The 20250-nt window shown below is 48.4% G+C and overlaps 1 protein-coding gene across 1 annotated transcript in view; it reads left to right on the top strand.

The window, feature by feature from the left end:
* GAB2 (GRB2 associated binding protein 2) overlaps positions 1-20244 on the top strand; it is a 173790-nt gene extending 153546 nt beyond the window's left edge. The window contains exons 5-11 of the mRNA XM_006022329.3: positions 930-1510; positions 3259-3353; positions 5077-5359; positions 6883-6973; positions 9015-9117; positions 11018-11143; positions 12884-20244. Coding sequence (XP_006022391.1) covers positions 930-1510; positions 3259-3353; positions 5077-5359; positions 6883-6973; positions 9015-9117; positions 11018-11143; positions 12884-13027 — 1423 coding nt within the window. The 3' untranslated portion in view covers positions 13028-20244. The remainder of the gene's footprint in view (positions 1-929; positions 1511-3258; positions 3354-5076; positions 5360-6882; positions 6974-9014; positions 9118-11017; positions 11144-12883) is intronic.
* The last annotated feature ends 6 nt before the right edge of the window (positions 20245-20250 follow it).

The raw sequence follows: 20250 nt of genomic DNA, 5'->3' as shown, positions 1-20250 counted from the left end.
CAGTAGTTCTCAGAGGATGAACAGTAGTTTGCAAGTAAGATTACCCAGAGATATGGGACAGAGGGATAAGAGGCATGGGGCAAGACAGAAAGGCTGTGTGACCCTCACAGAGGAGGGATGAGGCAGATGCACCAAAGGCGTTGCTGAAGGAAAGACCAGAGAGTGAAGAGGAGAGTTAGGGGCATCATGAAAACTAAGGAAGCATAGCTATTGCCTTTCCAGTGTGCCTTTCATGCCCTGGCAGTCCCGCTGCTTGAATGGAGCCACCAGAAGCACAGGGAGATTTGGCAGTAGTTACTTCTGTTACAGATGTGCAGCTGGCAGAGGCAGGGAGGATGCAGCCTGTGTACTTTCCATTTGGAACAGCAGGAGCTTGTTTTGGCCTACAGGCATCTCTGAACATGTACAGGATTGGCACTCATGAGAGGAAGCTCACAGCACTGCTGCTATTGTGTCACCCCCAGCAGTATTGTTACTACTAAAACTGCTGCTGGATCAGAGGGCTCATTAAAGGGAATGTCAGCAGGGGCTCATTAGGGCTACCAACCTGACTGAATCATCCCATTTATCGGTGGGCTCCTGGGGGGCTCTTGCCTTTCATCTGAGCTGCAGTAATCATGCCTGGCTTCATCCCTTTTAGCAAGTGAGCTAGTGCCAGGAGGGCCTGGACTGCAGAACTCTTAGGATTCCCCATCCCACAAAACGCCGCCATGTGAGACATTTGCAGGTGGCTCCAAGTGAATGAGCCCCTTCCTCTGTTTGACTTCCATAGTTGTCCTTTCAACATGGTCAGGATCATCTCTTTATGGACAACAGCCCTCAGGGTGCTTGTGATTGCACAGCAAGGTAGGGGATGAGCTAGGTCTATGCCTTAGTCAGCAGACAGGCTGCCTCGGAGTACTAAACCACAGCCCTTTCTTCTTTCCTAGGAGTGCAAGTTTCTCTCAGGCTACAAGGTCTTCGTTCTTCATGAGAAGTGACTCGGCCGTTCAAAAGCTCTCGCAGGGCAACGGGCACTGTATGAATGGGGTTGACAGGCAAGTCCATGGCTTCTACAGCTTGCCGAAGCCGAGCAGACACAACTCTGAGCTCAGGGACAGCGCCTATGACCTCCCGCGGAGCTTCGGCTCCTACACCAAGTCGAGCCTCACCAGCTCCGAAACGGATAACGAGGAGGTTTACACTTTTAAGACTCCCAATAACACCCTGTGCAAGGAGTTTGGGGAGCTCTCTACAGACTCCTATGATATCCCCATGACTCCTCTCTCAGTTTACCAGTACCCGAGGACATTCACACTGGACAAGAACCACAACACACTGGCTGTAGCCTCCAGTGAATCTCCTGCTGCCCCTCCACCTCGGCCACCTAAACCAGGGCAGATGGAGCCCCAGTGGGGTAGCCCTCCACTGCGTCCACAAAACGGTGAAAGCATAGGCCTGGTCCCCTTGGCAGCTACCATTCCCAGGAGGAACACATTGCCAGCCATGGAGAACAGCAGGCTGCTCCGAGGTAAAGCACAATCTTTAGCATGCAGATGGGGAGAGGCAGAGGTGTCTTTTTCCCTGGGAACGGGGGTTGCTTGTACAGCCAAGGAGGCTGACTTCATGCCAGTCGAGAGATACTGAGCCAGATCCTCCCAGATCTGCATTGCCATACCTCAGCTGAAATCAGTTCATGCCGGCTGGGCCGGTTGGTTCTACATTTTCATGAGACAGGCCTGTGGCATATTCTGAACAGCCCTGTATTTGGGTGTGTCCAAACCCTTCAGCTGGTTCCTGTCTATTTTTTCCTGTCTTCAGCATCTGATAAAGCGAGCTTCAGCCTTCAAGAACTTGTGCTATACATAGATAGATAGATGCATGCATACACACACATGTATATGTGTGTGTGTGTGTGTGTGTGTGTATGTGTATATATGTGTATATATATGCATGTATAGCACAGATTTTTGTGGGCTGAAGTTAACTTCATCAGATGCTGAAATCAGAAAAAAATAGATAAGAACCAGCTGAAGGGTTTGGACACATTCATATGCATATGTGGGTATGTATGTGTGTATATATATGTGTGTGTGTATACACACACATGCATATGTATGTATGTGTATATATATACTGAGAGGGAGAGAGGTGTGTGTGTGTGTGTGTATACACACACACACACATGCATGCACATAAATACATACATTATATATATATATACACATATATACACACACATATACATACACTTTGGTAAGTCTATAATGGGTAGGCAACCCCTGGTATGGCTGCCAAAGCATAGTACACAAAGGCATTTTGCTTGGCATGTGCGCTTCAGGGCGGGCGGCAGGGAAGGGTCCAGGGTTGTGTTGCCATAACAATGATTGGGCCCCTTGCAGCTCCCCTACTGTCCATCCCTGGCATGGCAGCATCTTGCAAGTTGAGGTTGAAGGTGTTTTTGGCACTCTGCCCAAAAATATTGCCAACCCCTGGTCTATAAGGTGCAAGCCTACCCTACCTTCTTCCTGTGTATTTAAAAGGATGAGCCAAAACCCTGAATCCCATCACCTCCAGACTCTGGGAACAGTCCAGTCTAGATGCAAATATTTTTCAAAGCCTACATATTCGCTGCATTCCCTTTTTAATATAAAACACAGCCAAAATTTTCAAAAGCTGCTCCTGTCCACAGTTGCCATGATTTTGCTGTTGACATGATTTTGGGCAAGAGTCGTAAAACACATCAAGTGTTTTTCCATGCCCCTGCAATGTGATTTTCACAGCCTCCGCCACTCCTTCTGAGCTGTGCTTCTTCAGAACTTCTTGCAAATGAGCAGAGTATGTGTCCAGCTGAGTGCACACATGAATGGTTAGCCTCAAGCTGCAGGGAGCTGATTAGTAGAGGAGACTGTAACTTCCCATCCAAGACATCCATTCCAGTCTGAGCTATATCAGTTATAGCCAAATGCTGTCTTTTCTTCCAAGTCTTCGCTACTGACAAGTGACTAAAACAGCTGCGGAGTACCCAGGCCAAGCTGGCTGAGATACAATATAAAAAATATAATGAGAACATTTGCATGGCTTCAAAACTACTCACCCACCCACCTAAATATCAACATATGTCATTTATGTTGCAGCAATAATCAGGAAAAGTTAAAAGCGAATGATAGAGCTGTTCCCATGATCTGTGCCTGTGGTTCTGTTTCTAAAGGCTGCATTTTTTAGGGCTGGCTCTGGAGCTAAGGCAATAACTCGAGTGTATTCATGACTGTGTTGCAGCTTCTTCCTGTGAGACTTACGAGTACCCCAAGCATGGGGGCAGCGGCACTGTGCAGTCAGTAGAATCTGTGAATGACGGGTTCAACTCCTACATGGTAAGTTAGTGTCAGCACCATGTGCTCTTCCGTGGCCATGTCTACACAAGACGCTGACTGCACAGTTGTTACTGCATAGTCATTTAATACTTGCATACCCAATTACTAAATGACTGTGCAGTAGCCAGCATTACTGTGCAGTAGCATCCCCACGCAACTCCCTGGTGATGCTGACTGCGCAGTAGCTTGTTACTACCACGCAGTAGCTCATTACTACTGCACAGTAGTGTCGTGTCACAGTTGGTGCCCTGTGACGCTGCTGCACAGTAGTAACGAGCTCAGTAAGCATCTTGTGTAGACGTAGCCAGTATCTTCTGTTTCACAGAGGAGAGGAAACTGCTCCATCTGCTAGCTAGAAGACTTAAAGCTCAGTGAAATATATGGGAGCCTTATCTTTGGTTTCAGCAAAAGCAGGCCTTAGGGTTTGTTGATGTAGAGATGTTTTTTCCAGGAAAAAATAAGCTGTGAATTCAGAGCCCAATCACTATTCCAGGGTAGTTCCCTGACATACATTTGTCCACATTGGGAACAACCCCAGAGCTGCTACTCTGGAACAGCTGTTTCAGCCAGTATCCCCAGGCAGACCAGCCCTTAGCCTCTCCCTGGAAGTTCCTGGCTCTGCCTCTGGTGATGACCAATGCAATGACCACAGCAATTAGCCAGCCTCCCTCCACTCACAACTGAGGGTCAGTTTGGCTCCTTACACAAAGTTTCACTGATGGAAGTGGCAGCTCAGAGCAGCCCACAGAGAGTTGGATGCTCATTGAAAGCTGAGCCTGGGAAACTTGAGTTGGAAATGTTGCCAGAACAGGCTTTTTCATGAGACTTCTAATATTTCCTGCTTCCCTTTGCTGGGAATACCATTACAGTAGCCTCACACTGTATTTCAGGCACAGCTGAAGCCTGGATGTGCAGCAGTGCACAAGAAACAGAGTGACCTTTTCTCCCATCTCCCACTGAGCTTGCAGCTTCCCTGGGTGAATTCCCCCACCCCTGGTTGACTCTGCTCTGTTCCTGGAGCTCAGTGAGCCCTTTTGGTAAAGACCTTGGAACCATTTTGGTACCGATCATTATTGGGGCAGTGCAACATAATCACAGCGGAACCGAAGAAGGTCTTTTCTGAGCTTGCAGAGCTCCTAAACGTGTGTTCCCATCATAAGGAAGGGCTTGGAAATTCAGAGTATCTTCTCAGCTCCCAGCACTTGACACCCAAACTGCTGAGCTACAGGAACTGAGAGAGGCAGCATTACGTGTAGAGCCATGGCAGGGAATCTTTGAGTGCCTGTACATGTGCGGGGAGGCTGCTCCAACGTGCCATAATTACAGCGCATCGGATCAGACTCGAGTCCGCTGGAGTGTGCTAATTAGCACACTCCAGCCAGCCTCTGCGTTTCATGTATCAGCATCCCCACAGTTCAAAACGATGACGGGGCACTTTAACTAAAGCTCGTTCGATGAGCTTTAGTCCAAGCACCCCTGCTGCCAGTTTGAAGCGTCGGGGTGCTGATACACAAGACGCTGCAAGCACTTTCATTAGAGCAACTCTTGGAGTTGCTCTAATTAAAGCGCTCTCCCCACCCCTGGAGCACGTGTGAAAACGCCCTCTAATGCTGTCCCACCTCAGAAGGCGGGTCCATGCTGGATAAGGATGGCAGGAAGGCTCCTCACCTGCTGTACCTCACTGACTATCCTCTTGACCACTCACACCTTCTGTGTTTTCCAGCAAGCCAAAGCTGCCATGGCACGCTCCCACAGCACTGACTCAGAGGACAACTACGTCCCAATGAACCCAGGCTCCTCATCCCTGCTCAGCATGGAGAAAACAACTGACAATGCCCAGGGTCTGTACATCCCAATGAGCCCGGGGCCGCATCACTTGGACATACTGGGACTGTCCTCGGCCACCCTCCCAGTACACAAAGGAGGAGCCATTGCCCAGTGTCACAGGCGGCTGAGCGAAATCCAGCCCCCTCCAGTCAACCGCAACCTCAAACCCGACCGGAAAGGTAATACTGACTGCTCAGATGAAAAGACTAGTGCCATGTCTGCAGGTACCACTATAATAATTAGACCTTTGGCGCTGCCGTAAGCTGCGACTGGTTAATGAACTAGTCATTTAAATTCACCCTTTGATAAGAGACGGTACCTTAAAGCACCGTACACAGTTCTGTCTTTCGATGCAGCATCCCCAGGGCAGCTGCTGCCTGTGTGTCTCTAGGCCCAATCCTTTGAGGATGAAATGGGGGAACCACTGGCTTTTTCCTTCCCTGGGAACAATGCATTTGAGGTAAGGCAGGTGGGGGCTGAGGAAGATCATACTGCTAAATCATTGTTGAGGCATGGAAGTACCAGGTGTTAGACTGAGAAGACCCAAGGGAAGATAGCTAGCTTACAGAGAGGAGAATATGGAAATAAGAACAGAGGTCCTGATCAGTGGTAGGACAACACGAAGATGGTGGGTTTAAACTGCCAGCCAACACTGCATGAGGTTATGGCCAAAGAAGGAAAGGACTGGGTGTTTGTTCTGTGGTCTGTCTTATGCAGGAAGTGAGCCCACATGATTTTCATCTCCCCTCCTTCCCCACCCTTAACATTTGTGCAGCTCTCAGATGCCAAGTGAGTGAGGGTGAAGTTCAACTGGCAGGAGGTAGCCAGCACCTGAGAGGATGGGAGCTTTGCCTCTGGCTTCGACAGTGGTAATGCCCATTGAGAGAATGCAGGCCTGGCCTTCCAGCCGGGCAACAGGGCATTTGCCATGGTGCCCACACTGAGCAGGGCCTTGCACATTGGGCCCAGACATGAAAATCCATTTTTTTAAACTATGAGGCTAAGTCGCATTTGCATGTTTTGTATCTTGATTGGGTTTGGTAAGATACATTTGCACGTTTGAGTGGCAGAAATACACGCTGTGGTTCTGCAGTGTTGCGTTGCAACCGCACTGACCTGCTGAAGTCACCAATTGTCTGGCCCCCACATCTGCCCAGGGCGCCACAGTCTGTGAAGCCAGCCCTGATGAGAAAGACTCTGTTATGACTGTCAGCAATTCCCCTTCCATCTGAAAAGCAGCATTCACCTCTCCCTTGCAGCAATGCAGGGAGCTTTCATAGTAGAAGGCACATTTCCTGTGAAAATCCTACCTGGGGAAAACGTCCTAGTCAAAGATCATTGCACTTCAGTGGCATACCGATAAGATTATTTGTGGACTGACGAGATCAATAGAGTGAGGCTTTCGCGGATCCACTGGGGCATTAGGAGGACTTTAAGCCTTGCTTAATAAACAGCACATTTGGATGTTTTCAATTAATAGCATTCACCCCCTCAGGCACCCGTCCAGTGCCGTTCCCTGTGGAGTCATTGGGAGCTGTGTGCACACATTGGACGGAGAATTCTGTGTTCCTGGCAAAGACAAGGTGCTGTGTGGGTTGACTAATGTAAGAGCTGAAACAAGTTGCTGAAAACAAGTAGCAGATCACCTTCCTGGCTAGGGATGTCATTGCACTTTGTCCTTTTTAACACTTTGCCGTTCTAGCAAAGCCAACGCCTCTGGACTTGAGGAACAACACTGTCATCGATGAACTTCCCTTCAAGTCTCCAGTCACCAAATCCTGGTCCAGACCAACGTGAGTACATGGAATCTTAATTCCTGTCCTAGGACAGATTCAGGCCACATTTGCATCACCTGAGCCAGTCTCCTTACCTTGCTTAGCTTCCATGTGATGGGTTTGAAAAAAAGATGGAAAGCAGTTTCTTTCCCAACTGTTGCTGTTATAGGGATGTGTCTTCTATCTTACAAGGCTTGCATTTGAGTCCAAGCTAGAAATGGGCCTAAGTGGTGATACTCAGATCTGAATCTAAACTTCCCCAAATATTTGAGGGGCTCTGGATTCCAGGTTGTAGGTTGGTCCATTAGAACAGCCTACATCAGAAGACCCACAAACTTCAGGGATGTTCAGATTTGGATCCCAGCTTTGCTGCTCTGTCCTACCTACCATGATTGTGAACAGGGAAGTCCTGCAAAGTTTGGATCTAAGTCAAACTTTCTCACATCCTGGAAGCGTTCAGGGCTGAGGCCCCGATCTGGGCCTCATGTTTAGCCTTTTCACTTACAGTGAGACACAGAATAGTATTTATTTGTATTCCAGCTTGGGCTGTAACGATCAGATTCCTTGAATATAAGGGGAACTGCCCAAATTCCATGCCAGCATCCGGCATATTGCAAAGTAACCCATTAAATATCCCTTGGAGAGGTTTATCTTTTTCATAATTGCAAACATTCCCAAAAGCCTGGCAGGTTTTGTCCAAACTCAGAGCAGACATGGGCTTCATAGCACATATGGGTGAACCCAAACTCAGGTGAACCTGAGGGTCTGTGTGATTTCAAACCAAAACCGTCTGAAACTCCCAGTTTCAGTGCAAAACAGGTGGCACTCGAGGATGGTTGTGATCCCCAGAAGTGAAGTGAAGCTGTGATGAACTTCAAAAACGGAAGCCTCAAAGCCTCATACCAACTTCCTGTAAGCCAGGTGTCAGGAAATTATGGCCCAGGGAGCCACAGGATATAGCCCATGGAGACTGGAGATGAGAGCTTCAGTACCATGTCAGAGGCAGGGAGGCTCTGCCCACGCTCATGCAGGACCCAAATAGTGAGGAGTTGCCCCAGGGCCAGGCATGGGGAGCTGCATCCACACCACAGCTTGTGGGGGAGAAATGGCTGCAGGGGAAAGCAACAGTGGCAGAAGGGCTGGAACGCTACCCTGCCTCGGAGCCAAGTGGCGTTGTTGCAGCCCACACCTCTGAAAAACTGCCAACTACTGCTGTAAGCCAAAAGCAACAGGATTTACACAACTCCAGTTCTGCTGCTAATTCAGAGCCTAACATCTTCCAGTAGGAGAAATGAGCAAGGCTTGGCTCTGATGACCATGCCAATAAATTGGATTGTGTAGAGACCACCTGCAGGGCCTGAGAGCTGTGAGCGTGGGTCACCACACTAGGAAATACGTAGTGCAGAGTGGGGTTGGTATGACTGACAGTGTGTCCAACCATTCAGAAGCAAATGGTATTCTCTCCTATCAGCTAATCGCATGGCCCTTCCTCTACTGCAAAGCACCAAGTATCTTTTTGGAAGACACAAGCTTTCCTACCAGGCTCTGATCACATTATGTTATGCTACATAATTTGATTGGGTTGACTGAAAACAAGATGACGCCTTCAAGGCTTTGTTTTCCAGCAAAATTCAGATAGCCCACTGCACAGTAATCAGAGGCCTGCAGCTGTGATTAGCAAGGAGCTAGTGCAAGCTGACTGCTGTAGCTCCAAGGAGCCTGGCTTAATACACTATGATAAAGGGATTATAATTAAATACTTCCTGTGAGATAAAAGAGTTTATGGAGCCTGGATTCAAGCAATGTGATAGCAGGGTAGCTAAGGATATGTAAAGAAATAGGATGCTATTAACTAGACAGGACGCAAAAGTCAGATTTGGACCCCCCAATGCAACGGAGAAGGTTGGCTCGTTTCTGTCCAGACCAAAACCAGCACCTGAACCCCACAGAGTGCAGGGAGGTTTTGATTTGGATCCCAGATTTGCTGTCATCCCCGTAGTGAGGGTGAACAGGGAAAGCCCTGTGTGTCTCAGTAACATGTGGAATCCTCTCATTACAGCCAGACTTTCAACTCGGGCTCTTATCAGTACTGCCGCCCTGTCTCCACCCAGAGCATCACCAGCACTGACTCAGGAGACAGCGAGGAGAATTACGTGGCCATGGTAAGCCAAGCCCTCGTAGGATGGGCAGTCAGCTGACACCTTCCACCAAGGCTCCAGTGCTCTATGAATACAAACATAGCTAGGTGGCCTTAATGACACCGTGTGACAAATGCTGCACATATTCTTATGTGGGCCAGTGGGTGGTTGTGTTGAATGTGGCATTCGAAAGCATTGTTCTGCTAAACCTCCCATTTGCTCTTCAGTTCTTATTTATATTTGGAGAGCAGAAACAGGCTCTCACCTGCATTCACCCAGTTCTCAAGAAGGGCCTCCCACCTGTGTGTCCCTCACTTTGTTACATTCCCCTCCACAACATATCCCAGGCCCCTCTAGGCCACAAAGGATCAAGAACTCTGTGATTTTATTTTGCTCCGTGTTGCATTTCACCCATTTTATTTTGGGGAGCATTGTTTTGGTCCTGCTCCCACGCAGAGTGCCGACACTGCCATTTGTCTTTGAGGCAGGTGTGTAACTTTAGGCACATAAATAGTCCCATTCATATCAGTAGGGTTTCATTGTGATTGCCACAACAGCACAGCTCAGGCATGTTACTATAGAGCTAGGAGCGAGAGTTCAAGTTGGACAGGTACTGAAAGCTGCTGCCAGTCAACCCAGCTCAGAGTGTGGGCACCTGCCCATCACTATGTGGAACCAAAAGTGGCTGGAGGTAATTCTGGTCATTGACTACAGATACTAGCAAGCCTTAAACTTGGTAACCCAGTGGGCCGAGGACAGGCCTTGGACCCATCTGGAATACCATTGAAGTCAGGGAGTTTGCTCAGGTGCATGGAGTCAGGCATTTGCTTACAGGATTTGCTGCGCTGGGCCACAGAACAGCATGTAACTCAGCCTGCTGATGGTCCTTGCCCTTCTTTGCAGAGAGGTCCTGCTCTGGTACATTTAGATTCATAGATTCATAGATTTCATAGACATTAGGGCTGGAAGGGACCTCAGAAGATCATCGAGTCCAGCCCCATGCCCCAAGGGCAGGAAGTCAGCTGGGGTCACAGGATCCCAGCAAGATATATGTCCAAATGCCTCTCAAAGGAGTCCAGAGTAGGTGTTTGCACCACCTCTGGCGGCAGTCTGTTCCAGGCCTTGGGGACTTGGACAGTAAAGAAGTTCTTTCTTATGTCCAGCCTGAAACGGTCTTGCAGGAGTTTATAACCATTCCACCTTGTCATCCCATGGGGCACTCTAGTGAACAGCTGTTCCCCCAGATTCTGATGCACACCCCTTATATACTTATAGGCTGCCACCAGGTCACCCCTGAGCCTGCGCTTTTCCAGACTGAAGAGTCCCATGGCTCTCAGCCTCTCATCAAAAGGCCAGTTTTCCTGCCCTCTGATCATGTGCGTGGCTCTCCTCTGGACTCTCTCAAGTTTTTCCACATCCTTTTTGAATTGTGGAGCCCAGAATTAGATGCAGTACTCCAGCTGCAGCCTCACCAAGGCTGAGTACAGTGGGAGGATGACATCCTGGGATTTGCTGGAGAAGCATCTGTGGATGCAAGCCAGAGTTTTGCTTGCTTTGCCGGCTGCAACAGCACATTGATGGCTCATATTCATCTTGTGGTCAATCATGACCCTCAGTCCCTTTCGGCCATGATGCTAGCGAGCGTAGCACTGCCAAGCCTATATGCATGCTACGGGTTTTTCTTCCCAAGGTGGAGTAACTTGCATTTTTCAGAGTTGAAGGCCATCAGGTTTACATCCACTCATTTTCCAAGCCTGTCAAGGTTGGCCTAAATCACCATCCTAGAGATCATTTAGAGATCAATGGGAGTTCATTTTAAAGGGCCACAAATGCGTTTGTGTGGTGAATGTGTTTAGGTCCCCCCCTCACCCCTCCTTATTCTCCTTGCATTGACCACTCCTTTCCCATCTTTTTCCTATGTTAGCAAAATCCAGTATCAGCCTCTCCTGTTCCTAGTGGCACCAACAGCCCAGCACCAAAGAAGAGCTCAGGGAGCGTGGATTACCTAGCCCTGGACTTCCAGCCGAGCTCACCTGGGCCACACAGGAAGGTAGGTGGGGTGTTTCTAACCTTTGTGTTTTTAAGGGTTTCAATCCATGGGAAAAAGCACGTGGACCAGGTCTTCCACCAGAGATTTTCATGAGCAAAGGAGCTTCATCCTTTTAAATCAGCTGAGGATGTGCCCAGGTCTGGATCTAAGCTGGATCCAGCCTTAATTACACACCTGCGACCCCATGGGAGGTATAGGTGAAACACTGGAGTCGGTCACTGATGGCATGGTGGTTAGCGAGTGGAGATTTGGCCTGCCTGCTGTAGTCCTCTCCAGTGCTCCTGTTGAAGCCAGAGCCACTCTGCTTCCAAGACTTATTGAGCCAGATCAAGAGCAAGCAAAAGAGAACCTGACTCTAGCCTAGTGAGGAGGCTGGGATGTGGCAGCCTCAAGGCTTTGGTCCTTGCTCCCAAGGCTGCTCATGCAATTTGGTTTCAACAGAGCTAATGTATAGGAGCGCTGGGGAGGTCTCTTCCCCCTCACAGCTGAGTGTCCTTCTCCCTGGGCTGTGGTCAGGCCCTGTCTTTCTTGCTGTGTCTCAGACCCCAGATTCTCTTCAACAGCAGAGACCGAGGGCACCCACGCCCCAGCCTGCCCCTCAGCATGGCGGCTAGGGCACACTGCTGGGCAGTGGAGGGCCTAGAACCAGGGTCTCTCACTCCCAAGGTGAGTGCTCTAACCACTAAGCAACCATGTAAAATGTGGGCATCACCAGCAGCTCTGTCTACAAGTAATTAGTGTCCAGACTTAGGTACTTATGTCCTGGAAAGGTTCCCCAGCTCATAGAGGCACCTACCTCGGGCCTGCAAGGAAGTGCCTAAATAAAAGAGAGAAGCGGGATTTCAGGCACAGCCATCTCTTTAGCATTCAGTATTGGCTGACTTAGGTCTTCCCCGACTCACCACTTTGGTTGCAATGACTCCTAATCCAATCCTAGCTCTCTTGGTGCACTATGCAGGGAGCCTGGGCTACTAACTTGGGTTTGGGAATTCACTGTGGGAGGCGGGTACTTAAACATTAGGTGCAGGAGTGCTGAGCTGCTCCCTGCCTTGGTTCCTTTGCGGCTCTGGGCCCAGAGCCCCAGCCTGCTGCATCCCAAAATTTTAAGAGGAGCTCTGAGCTAAGAGCAAGGCACCCCAGTGGACATAGTGATAGTGTAACGAGGGTGGGGGGCAGTGAGGCACCTGCCAGCATCCCAAAGCACCCCTCACTCCATCTCTCTGGTGCTCAGCCTCCTCTCTGCCCTGCTCTCCAGCGCTCTCTAGCACCTCTGCCCAGGGTGCTGAAATGGCTAGTTACACCCCTGGGACTTAGGCACTTACGTGTGATTCTCTTCCACTTTACTCAAGTCTCTGGAAAAAAAACATGAATGCACCTGTTTTTGTTACATGCCATTGTCTCAGCCTTAAGACTGAATCACAGAGAACAGTGAGGAAAAGGAAAACCCCCTCTCCCACATTTTGCATTAACAGCTTCTTACAAATTTGAGCAGGGTGGAATAGGATCATGCTTGGGTATCTGAGTTCACGTTTGCTGCACCTAATAGGTGGAACATAATCTGGCCTAGAGTGTACTGGTGAGTTATTGCGGCAGGGATACCACAGGCAGAGATGCAGAGGAGAAGGCTAAAGTAGGCTTACTGGTGAGCTATAGCCAAGACAAGGCCCCAACAGCAGGGCAGCGAGTGGAGCTAGCTTTGCAATCTGCCAATCACTCTGTCTTCTCCTCTCCCCTGCCCAGCCCTCCACATCCTCTGCTGCCTCGGATGAGAAGGTGGACTACGTGCAGGTGGACAAGGAGAAGACGCAAGCTCTGCAGAACACCATGCAGGAGTGGACCGATGTGCGGCAGTCATCAGAGCCCACCAAGAGCAGCAAGCAGTAACGAACAGGCAACACTGGCACCCAAACAGGCAAATGTCCACCCAGGTGGTTTTCCAAGGCTGGGCCCTTCTCCAGCAATGCAGCCTCAGAGTGTGGCTACTGCCAGTGTGGTCTGGAGTCTTATTTTTCAAACACAACCTTAATTTCAGGGGAAGACTTGGCAGATGCTGTTTGCTAGGGGTATGGACCAACTCTTCTAGGTGGCTGAGTTCAGGCTGTTACTTTAGCTGCTGGATGCACTGTCCAGGATCTTAAACTTAGCAATACCGGGTTCACCAATGCACGTCTTTTGCTTTCAGCTGTTACTAAAGCCACCTCATACCTGTTAACACAGAATAATCTCTCTCAGTCTTCTTCCATGTCATATGCCCAAACTGTGCCAAACATGTGCTGGTTTGGGGGCACCTTTGATGGGTCACAGATTTCCATCACAGACTCTGGGCTGGCCCAGCTCCCTGAACCCCCTTATGTGAAGATGGGCCACCACTAGTGCTGATTTGTGTTTGTTTGATCACTCAATTGTAAATACTCTTCCCCATCAGGGAGCACAACTTCTGTGGTCATGGTTGTGGCTGTTCCCCTCAGCAGCTTGCCTAGTGCCGGGGCTGACTGACTGGTTCAAGACAACCCTGGATCTCCATGTCTGAATTCCCTCCTGCCACACATACAAAACACACACGCTGCCTGGGAGCCTGGCTGATTTTCAAAGGGGTTGTTTCCTTTTCCAAAAGGCACTATTTATATTTAATCTCTCTGAGGAGTGATGGTGTTGGAGGGACCACCTTGTAAAGGCAGAATTAAAGGAGTAAAGGCCTGACCCAATGCCCATGTGAAGCCCATTAGATCTAGGTTGGGCCTTAAGAGCCAAGTTTTACCATCAGTCCCACTAGGGGACAGTCCTACTCCTGTTGAAGGACTGACTACAACTGAGGTGGGAAAAGGCTCTGTTGAATCTATAGGGAGAATTTGGGTCATATGTGGCAGAAACATAGAAAGGGAAGGGTCTGGAGAAACACAGAAAGGGAAGGAGAGCGTGGAACGATGTAGGGTCTTCGAAGAGAGCAGAGGTAGAGATACTATAATGGAGTTAAGTCAAAGTGTCCTAAGCTAATGATGAGATCTCAGACTGGGGAACAGTCTCCCCAGAGGAGTCAGGACAGTCCTCTCATGTGAGTAGTAGTTTAAAACCAGTGTTAGAAAGCATCAGGGTCTTGAGGTCATCCTCCACATAGTTGCCAATCTCAGAGGACTAAGCAGGAAGGCAGACTTTACTGCACAGATAATAATCCACAGTCCCATAAAAATATGGAAGAGCAACCATTACCCTTGAACGATTAACTCACTAAGCAGAATGCAAGAAACACTTAGTGCAGACCTGGACAAAGAACATTGCTGTGACCTGAAAACTGACATAAATCCTCTAGAAAGGTTAGGCTAATAAACATGATTGTTCAAGAGCTCAGATAACCTGTTCTTCCACAGCCACAGCTCCTTCCACTGGCTCTGAGGATGGGCAAAAATAACTGTTTGGAGCAGGGGATTTCGGCTTCTAGCATGAAGCTTTCAAAGGGGCCACCAGCCCCCATCTCCCACTGAATGTCCTAATTCTGCCCTGGCTGCAAAAGCTACAACATAGTGATCATTGCAAGGCTGTTTCTGAAATGACAGTGGTAACAACCTGTTCTTTGAACGGAGCCAACAGCGCTACTGTGTGTACGCTAACAGCATGCCTATAGTGCTGGTAGGGGGCATAGAGGCTCAGCATGCAAATATGAGACTGCCCACATCACACTGCCTCCACTGTTGGACTGAATGCATGTGAAACCACAGCAAACGTACAGCACCAGCAGTAGGGGCAAAGTGCTGACCTGTCAGCCTCAGAGCCACAGGCGTTCACCCCATGAGTTACTGGAGTGACACCATTAGCAAGAAGCAGCAGGCTGCTGTAGTTGCTGGGGCCAGTCACTAGTGGGAGACATAATCACATGTAGGAGACTTGCGTATTACAAATGCACCGTCAAATCAAACCTTTTCAAACTGTTATGACGAATTGTCTGTCGTGACAATTTGAAGGAGAATCACTGAGTCCTGTGGGGCTGTTGGTGCCAACCCCACATCAATAACTGCATGTATAGAGGTTGAACTCTCCTTTCTCTCCAAGATGGGACTGAATCTGTTAGCATAGTGCTATGGGGTGACCTGATGCTGCTGCTCTTGCTGTGCCCAGCCTGTTCGTCAGTGCTGCACGCCTGTCTGCAGGGCTGTATCTAGTCACAGGCATTACATAATTCTCTCTGGGCCCATACCAGATTCACACAAAATATCTCCTCCCAAACGGATGGTGAACAGTACCACGTTCCCTCCAGAAAGGCAATAAGCTTCATCTCTAGTATCAGTCCATCCGGTGGATGAATGGCAGCACCCTGTGAAGTGGCCTAAGCTAAAGGCTGTATCCCTGCTGATGCCATGTTTTGAGATAGGGCCTTGCTGTGAAATTAAACTCCAACCTCTCTTCCTGGCTATGAAGGCCAGAGCTCTTTGTACCCAGGCTTGTGGGTCCAGACCATTTGTTTGCTCTGAAGGATGCCTCACGATGAGAGGAAAAGCACTGAGCCGTGTTTGCGCACCGTGTATTTCTAGAACTGAAACATGTTGTTCCTCGGTCTTCATTGGGACTCCACTGACTTTCACACAGTTACTTCTGCCAGAAACTTCACTGAAGTCACTCCTGATTTGATATCAGTACAAGCAGAAGGAGACTCACGTGCATCCGTTACTTAGACTCACCAGGCTTTTTTATTCTGGGCAACATTCCGTCTTTAGTGAGCACCGCTGTGACGTCGGTGAGCTTCTTCTTTCCCCGTTTCTAAATAAAGTTCTGTTGAAGTCAACAAGCAAGTAAATAGTTATTGTTTGAGCATAATCCGATCTTCCAGGGCTTGGTTTGATTCTGGAATGAGCCTTGACCTGACCCATGTGGGTCCAACCATTGGATGTAGGTCCTTGAGACTATTAGGCTGTTTTGCATAAGTGTCCTCAAAATTTACCAACCTAACCACATATGCTAGTATCCTGTCCCTTTACCAGGAATGGAGGGGTTGCCACTTAAGGAAAAGCTATAAGGAAATGTTAAGAAGTTGCCTTGAGGATATTTGTCAGAAAAATAAAGCAGGTATCGTGATGCACTTCATAAAAATCATCATCATCCTGGTTTTGCTCAGACAAAGTTACAAAATGGGTCCAGCAAAAATCTGTGCCTACCGGAGGTCTGTGAGTGCTTTGATGCCAGACAGCTACTTTTTCTTACATGCTGAATGCTTTTTGCAGGGAGATGAGCATACAATTCATTGAATTTCTGTAGCCCTTCTGATGATAGTATGTTGCTGGATAATAAACAGTGGGCTTGATTTAAAGTCCAGCAAAATTACCAAGATTCCCATGGCCATCAATGAGAGCATAAAAGGGATAGTGACAGCCCTGGTAGTCGAAACATTACAGCAATGTGCTAGTGCCCGAGAACCAGAAACTGGATATATGTGGAAGCAGAAGCTGAACTAGCCACTCTCTCTGTTCATTGCCTCAGCTGACAGTAATCCAAAACATAACGGCAAAAGCACTATCAGCATGAAAAAGCAAATTTGATCTTTAAGAAGGAAGCAGACTTTTCAGTTTTGATGCTCCAAAATATCATTAACACAGATAAAGATTTGCTTTTTACAGTATATGATTACTTTTTTCTCACACTGTCTCTTTGATAGCTTAGAGATGCGGAGGTTCACTTCAGACACCCCGAGATGCAGCTACCTCTGGTGTGGAGTGCAGCAGTTGTTTTCACAGCACAGCCACACCACCCTCCCATTTGAGCTGTAACTATTATAAAGCTGAAACTGAAGCCAGCTGCAGACAAACTTCCAAAACCTGGACCTCATCCAAAGCCCAGTAAAGTCAGTGGAAAGACTCTGATTGATGGGCCCCCAAGGGTCATAAAACTGATTATTTTCCCTAATGTGAACAGAAGCTGTATGCACCTAGACAAGGATTCACCAGCAAATCAGAAATTCCCTTCCTCTTTACATCTGCCAGGCTGGAGAGAAGCTGAACCTTCTAAGTTTCCCCATAATACGAGGCTGGTAGTGTCTATCTTGAAAGGCAGGAATTGGAAAGAAAAAGAACAGCATGGGCTATTTTGTGACTGAGGCTGGCGGCATGACGGACACCAGAGCATATGAGGTGTGTGCTGTGTTGCAACACAATTGTGCAGACTATTTCTTCAATTCTCTACTACAATGGTTCAGCCAACTGCCAAAATGCCTGATGTATCGCTGCTGTGACTGACAGAAAGACAGAGTCAGAGATCAGAGTTTCCCGTGTACTCCCTGCAGATTTTTTGATGCATGTGTGCATGTGTGCACACTGTTCTGATTTACATTCAAGCTAGTTCCCGACTCCCTGGAGAGAAGGAAGCCCATTAATGTAGCTGACAGATCCCGTCTTGTGTCCCCCCTTCCCTCCTGCCGGCAGCTTTCCTGCATAGTTCCAAAAATAGTGGTTCTACCCCTCACCCTCTGAGGCCTGTTCCTTCACTGGTGAAGATCTGCACAGCTGGAACAGCTGCATGACAGCCTTATAAGGACATCTGGAAGTCTTCCTGCTGCCTAACCCTCTTCCCTAGGACTTAAACTGCACTAAGGTGTGAGCTTGTGCCTTTAAAAAGCTTCAGGTGTGCAGCTCACCTGCTGAGCTGCAGCCTTACAAATCAAGCTGTAGATACTCCAGAGATGCATCTTCATAATACCCAGGTCTGATTTATAATCCTCCAGAGATGTTGCATGTTTATCTGTTCCAGTGGGGCAGGTATGATAGAGGCTCTTGAGTAGGGGTGAATCACTACATTGCTTGCTTTGCTGTTTCTGCCTGCTCACCTCTGGCTCCTTGTTTGCACCCAGTTTCAATTCAAGGGGTGACCTATAAGCCTTGAAGTCTTAAGTGAGGTGACGTCATGAACTCTTTCATCCTGCCATAGTGGGAGAGGTCCCCTAGGTAGGTTTGGTCATCTGCCCCTGGCTGCTGGGGTCTCTGTATGTACACTTTGTCCCTGGAACCTCTTCCCTTTTGCAACCCGTCAAAGTTTGAGTTTGCAGGTGTCTTGGATAATGTGTCAGTGCTTTGGTTTGAAGTTGGGTTAGATATGACAGGTGCAGCCCCCCTTTCCCAGCCTGGGCACATTCTCTGGTGACTTCCCCAACTCATTGCAGTTGTTTGAGGATTTTCCATCTCACTGTCTCTGTAAGCGTTGCTCTTTAACAAGCTCTCGTTCTAAACATGGCTTTTGGGGTCTGGCCCTTTACATTTGGTGGAGCTATTCAGCTCCCTTTCTCCAGTGACCATTTTGCACCCTGAGAGCTGGGGGTTGCTTCTCTCTGCTAGACAGGTGGCATGTTCCTCACACACTCCTTGTACAGCACCAGGTGTACAGTCCACACATACTGCCCAATAATCTGCATGAACCAGGCACTGCCCTGCCTGGCCTTCAAGGAGAGCTACATTTAGCAGCCTGGCCAGGTTGAACTTGGGACTTAATTCCTGATACGAATGACAGCTGCTTTTATATTATATAAAAATATAATTCCTTCTGGTTGGTTATCTGAGTAGTCTGCTCTCTGATGAAAGATGCTTGTACAGCATTTATTCCAAATCCAGACTGAAAAACAGCTGTTTTAAATTCATGGGACATCTATGACTTCGGCCTGATGGTGTAAGTGGCTGGTGTAAGTGGTGGGACGTTCAAGCCAGACTGGCTCTTTGGTTAGATATGAATCTTGTAAGAATCCTAGCACAATGCAAATGATTAATCTTTAATCCCCAAAAAACCTTGCCTGAGGATCTCTTGTCAAAGCCTTCTGTACACCTTTACCAGTCCATCTAGAAAAAATATATACAGGCTCATGTTGATGGAGATAGGTTGGATTTCTACCAAATGCTGTAACATTTTCTTACTGTCATCACGTGACAAGCTGATAACATCAACTCCTCAGCTGCACCGCGCTTTTCAAGGAAGCCTGTAATGGATGTGTTTGAAGTTGGAAATTCAGCATTTAGCGGGAAGTAAATTGCTTGCTGCTATTAATGGATTCAGTTGCCAATATTAGGCTTGGAGTCAAGTAGAAGAAAGGCAATGATGAGCGTATTGGAGAGAAGATGATTGACTCTTACAGAGCAGAGTGCTCACCCTGTGCCGCATGAGGAAATACACATGGCCTGCTACAGTACTCTCAAAGCATACAGTAAGCCTGGGACCCAGGTGCACCATATGCCTATCGAGCTCCTGTGCCTGGTCTAGGCCTTCAAGCTGTGAAGTGTGAGCTGATCCTGCAATATCCAGAGAGCAAGCAAAAGGACGTGCCAGAACAGCATAGAAGCGGCCTCTCCAGGAGCTATGTGTGCATGTTAAATGCTGCATTCAATCTAGGAGGAGACAGCACCACCAGCAAGCCCAGGCTCTGATAGGGGCTCCTCTGCTTCACCCACTCCCCTGCGAGGAAAGGGAGGAAAGTCAGTGAGGCTCCATCCCACCCTTCTGAAAAGAGGGGGTCATAGAGGAACAGCTCTGCCCTGCCTCCACCCTGGCAGTCAGCAGCTGGAAAGAAGTAACACTAAACCTAGACCTGGACTAAGAGGGGCCTCTCTACCAGAATAAACTCTGTGCCACATCATGCCATCACTTTAGTATGCTTGCATCAGCAAGACAGGGAAGGACTGGGTGTGAAGGGCTCTGAGGTGGACCAGGCACTCACTCATCCTCCGTGTCCTCCTCCTTCCTCATGTGCACCATGAAATTGGGGCCTGCCTCAGTGATGTGCTTTGAGATGCACTGATGGAAGTCTCTGTGGCAAGACTCAATGTTATGCTGTTGCATCAATATGTGATGCACTGTGAGCAGGGAGCATCAGGATGTGAAGGCAGACTACCAGGGCCATGATTATATCATGATTCCCTGCAGCTCCAGCCAGTTCTCTGGTGGTAGCTCTCTGATGACCCATAGTGTCACCTCTTGGAAATGAGATGTTTAGAGCCAGGCGTTAGTATGTTTTGCTGCAGTGAGCTTCAGTACTTTAAACCAGAGAGAAATCTGTGGCATCTCTGGGCCATTCCTTCTTCCACAGTAGCGAGAGAACTAGCTGATGTCTGGAGCAACTCAGCTCTCATGTTGTTTCAATGTTGTCT

Source organism: Alligator sinensis, unplaced genomic scaffold (assembly GCF_000455745.1).
Source record: "Alligator sinensis unplaced genomic scaffold, ASM45574v1 scaffold1089_1, whole genome shotgun sequence".
Lineage (NCBI taxonomy): Eukaryota > Metazoa > Chordata > Crocodylia > Alligatoridae > Alligator > Alligator sinensis.
Note: the sequence above shows the minus strand (reverse complement) of the source record. Positions and strands in the feature narration are given on the sequence as shown.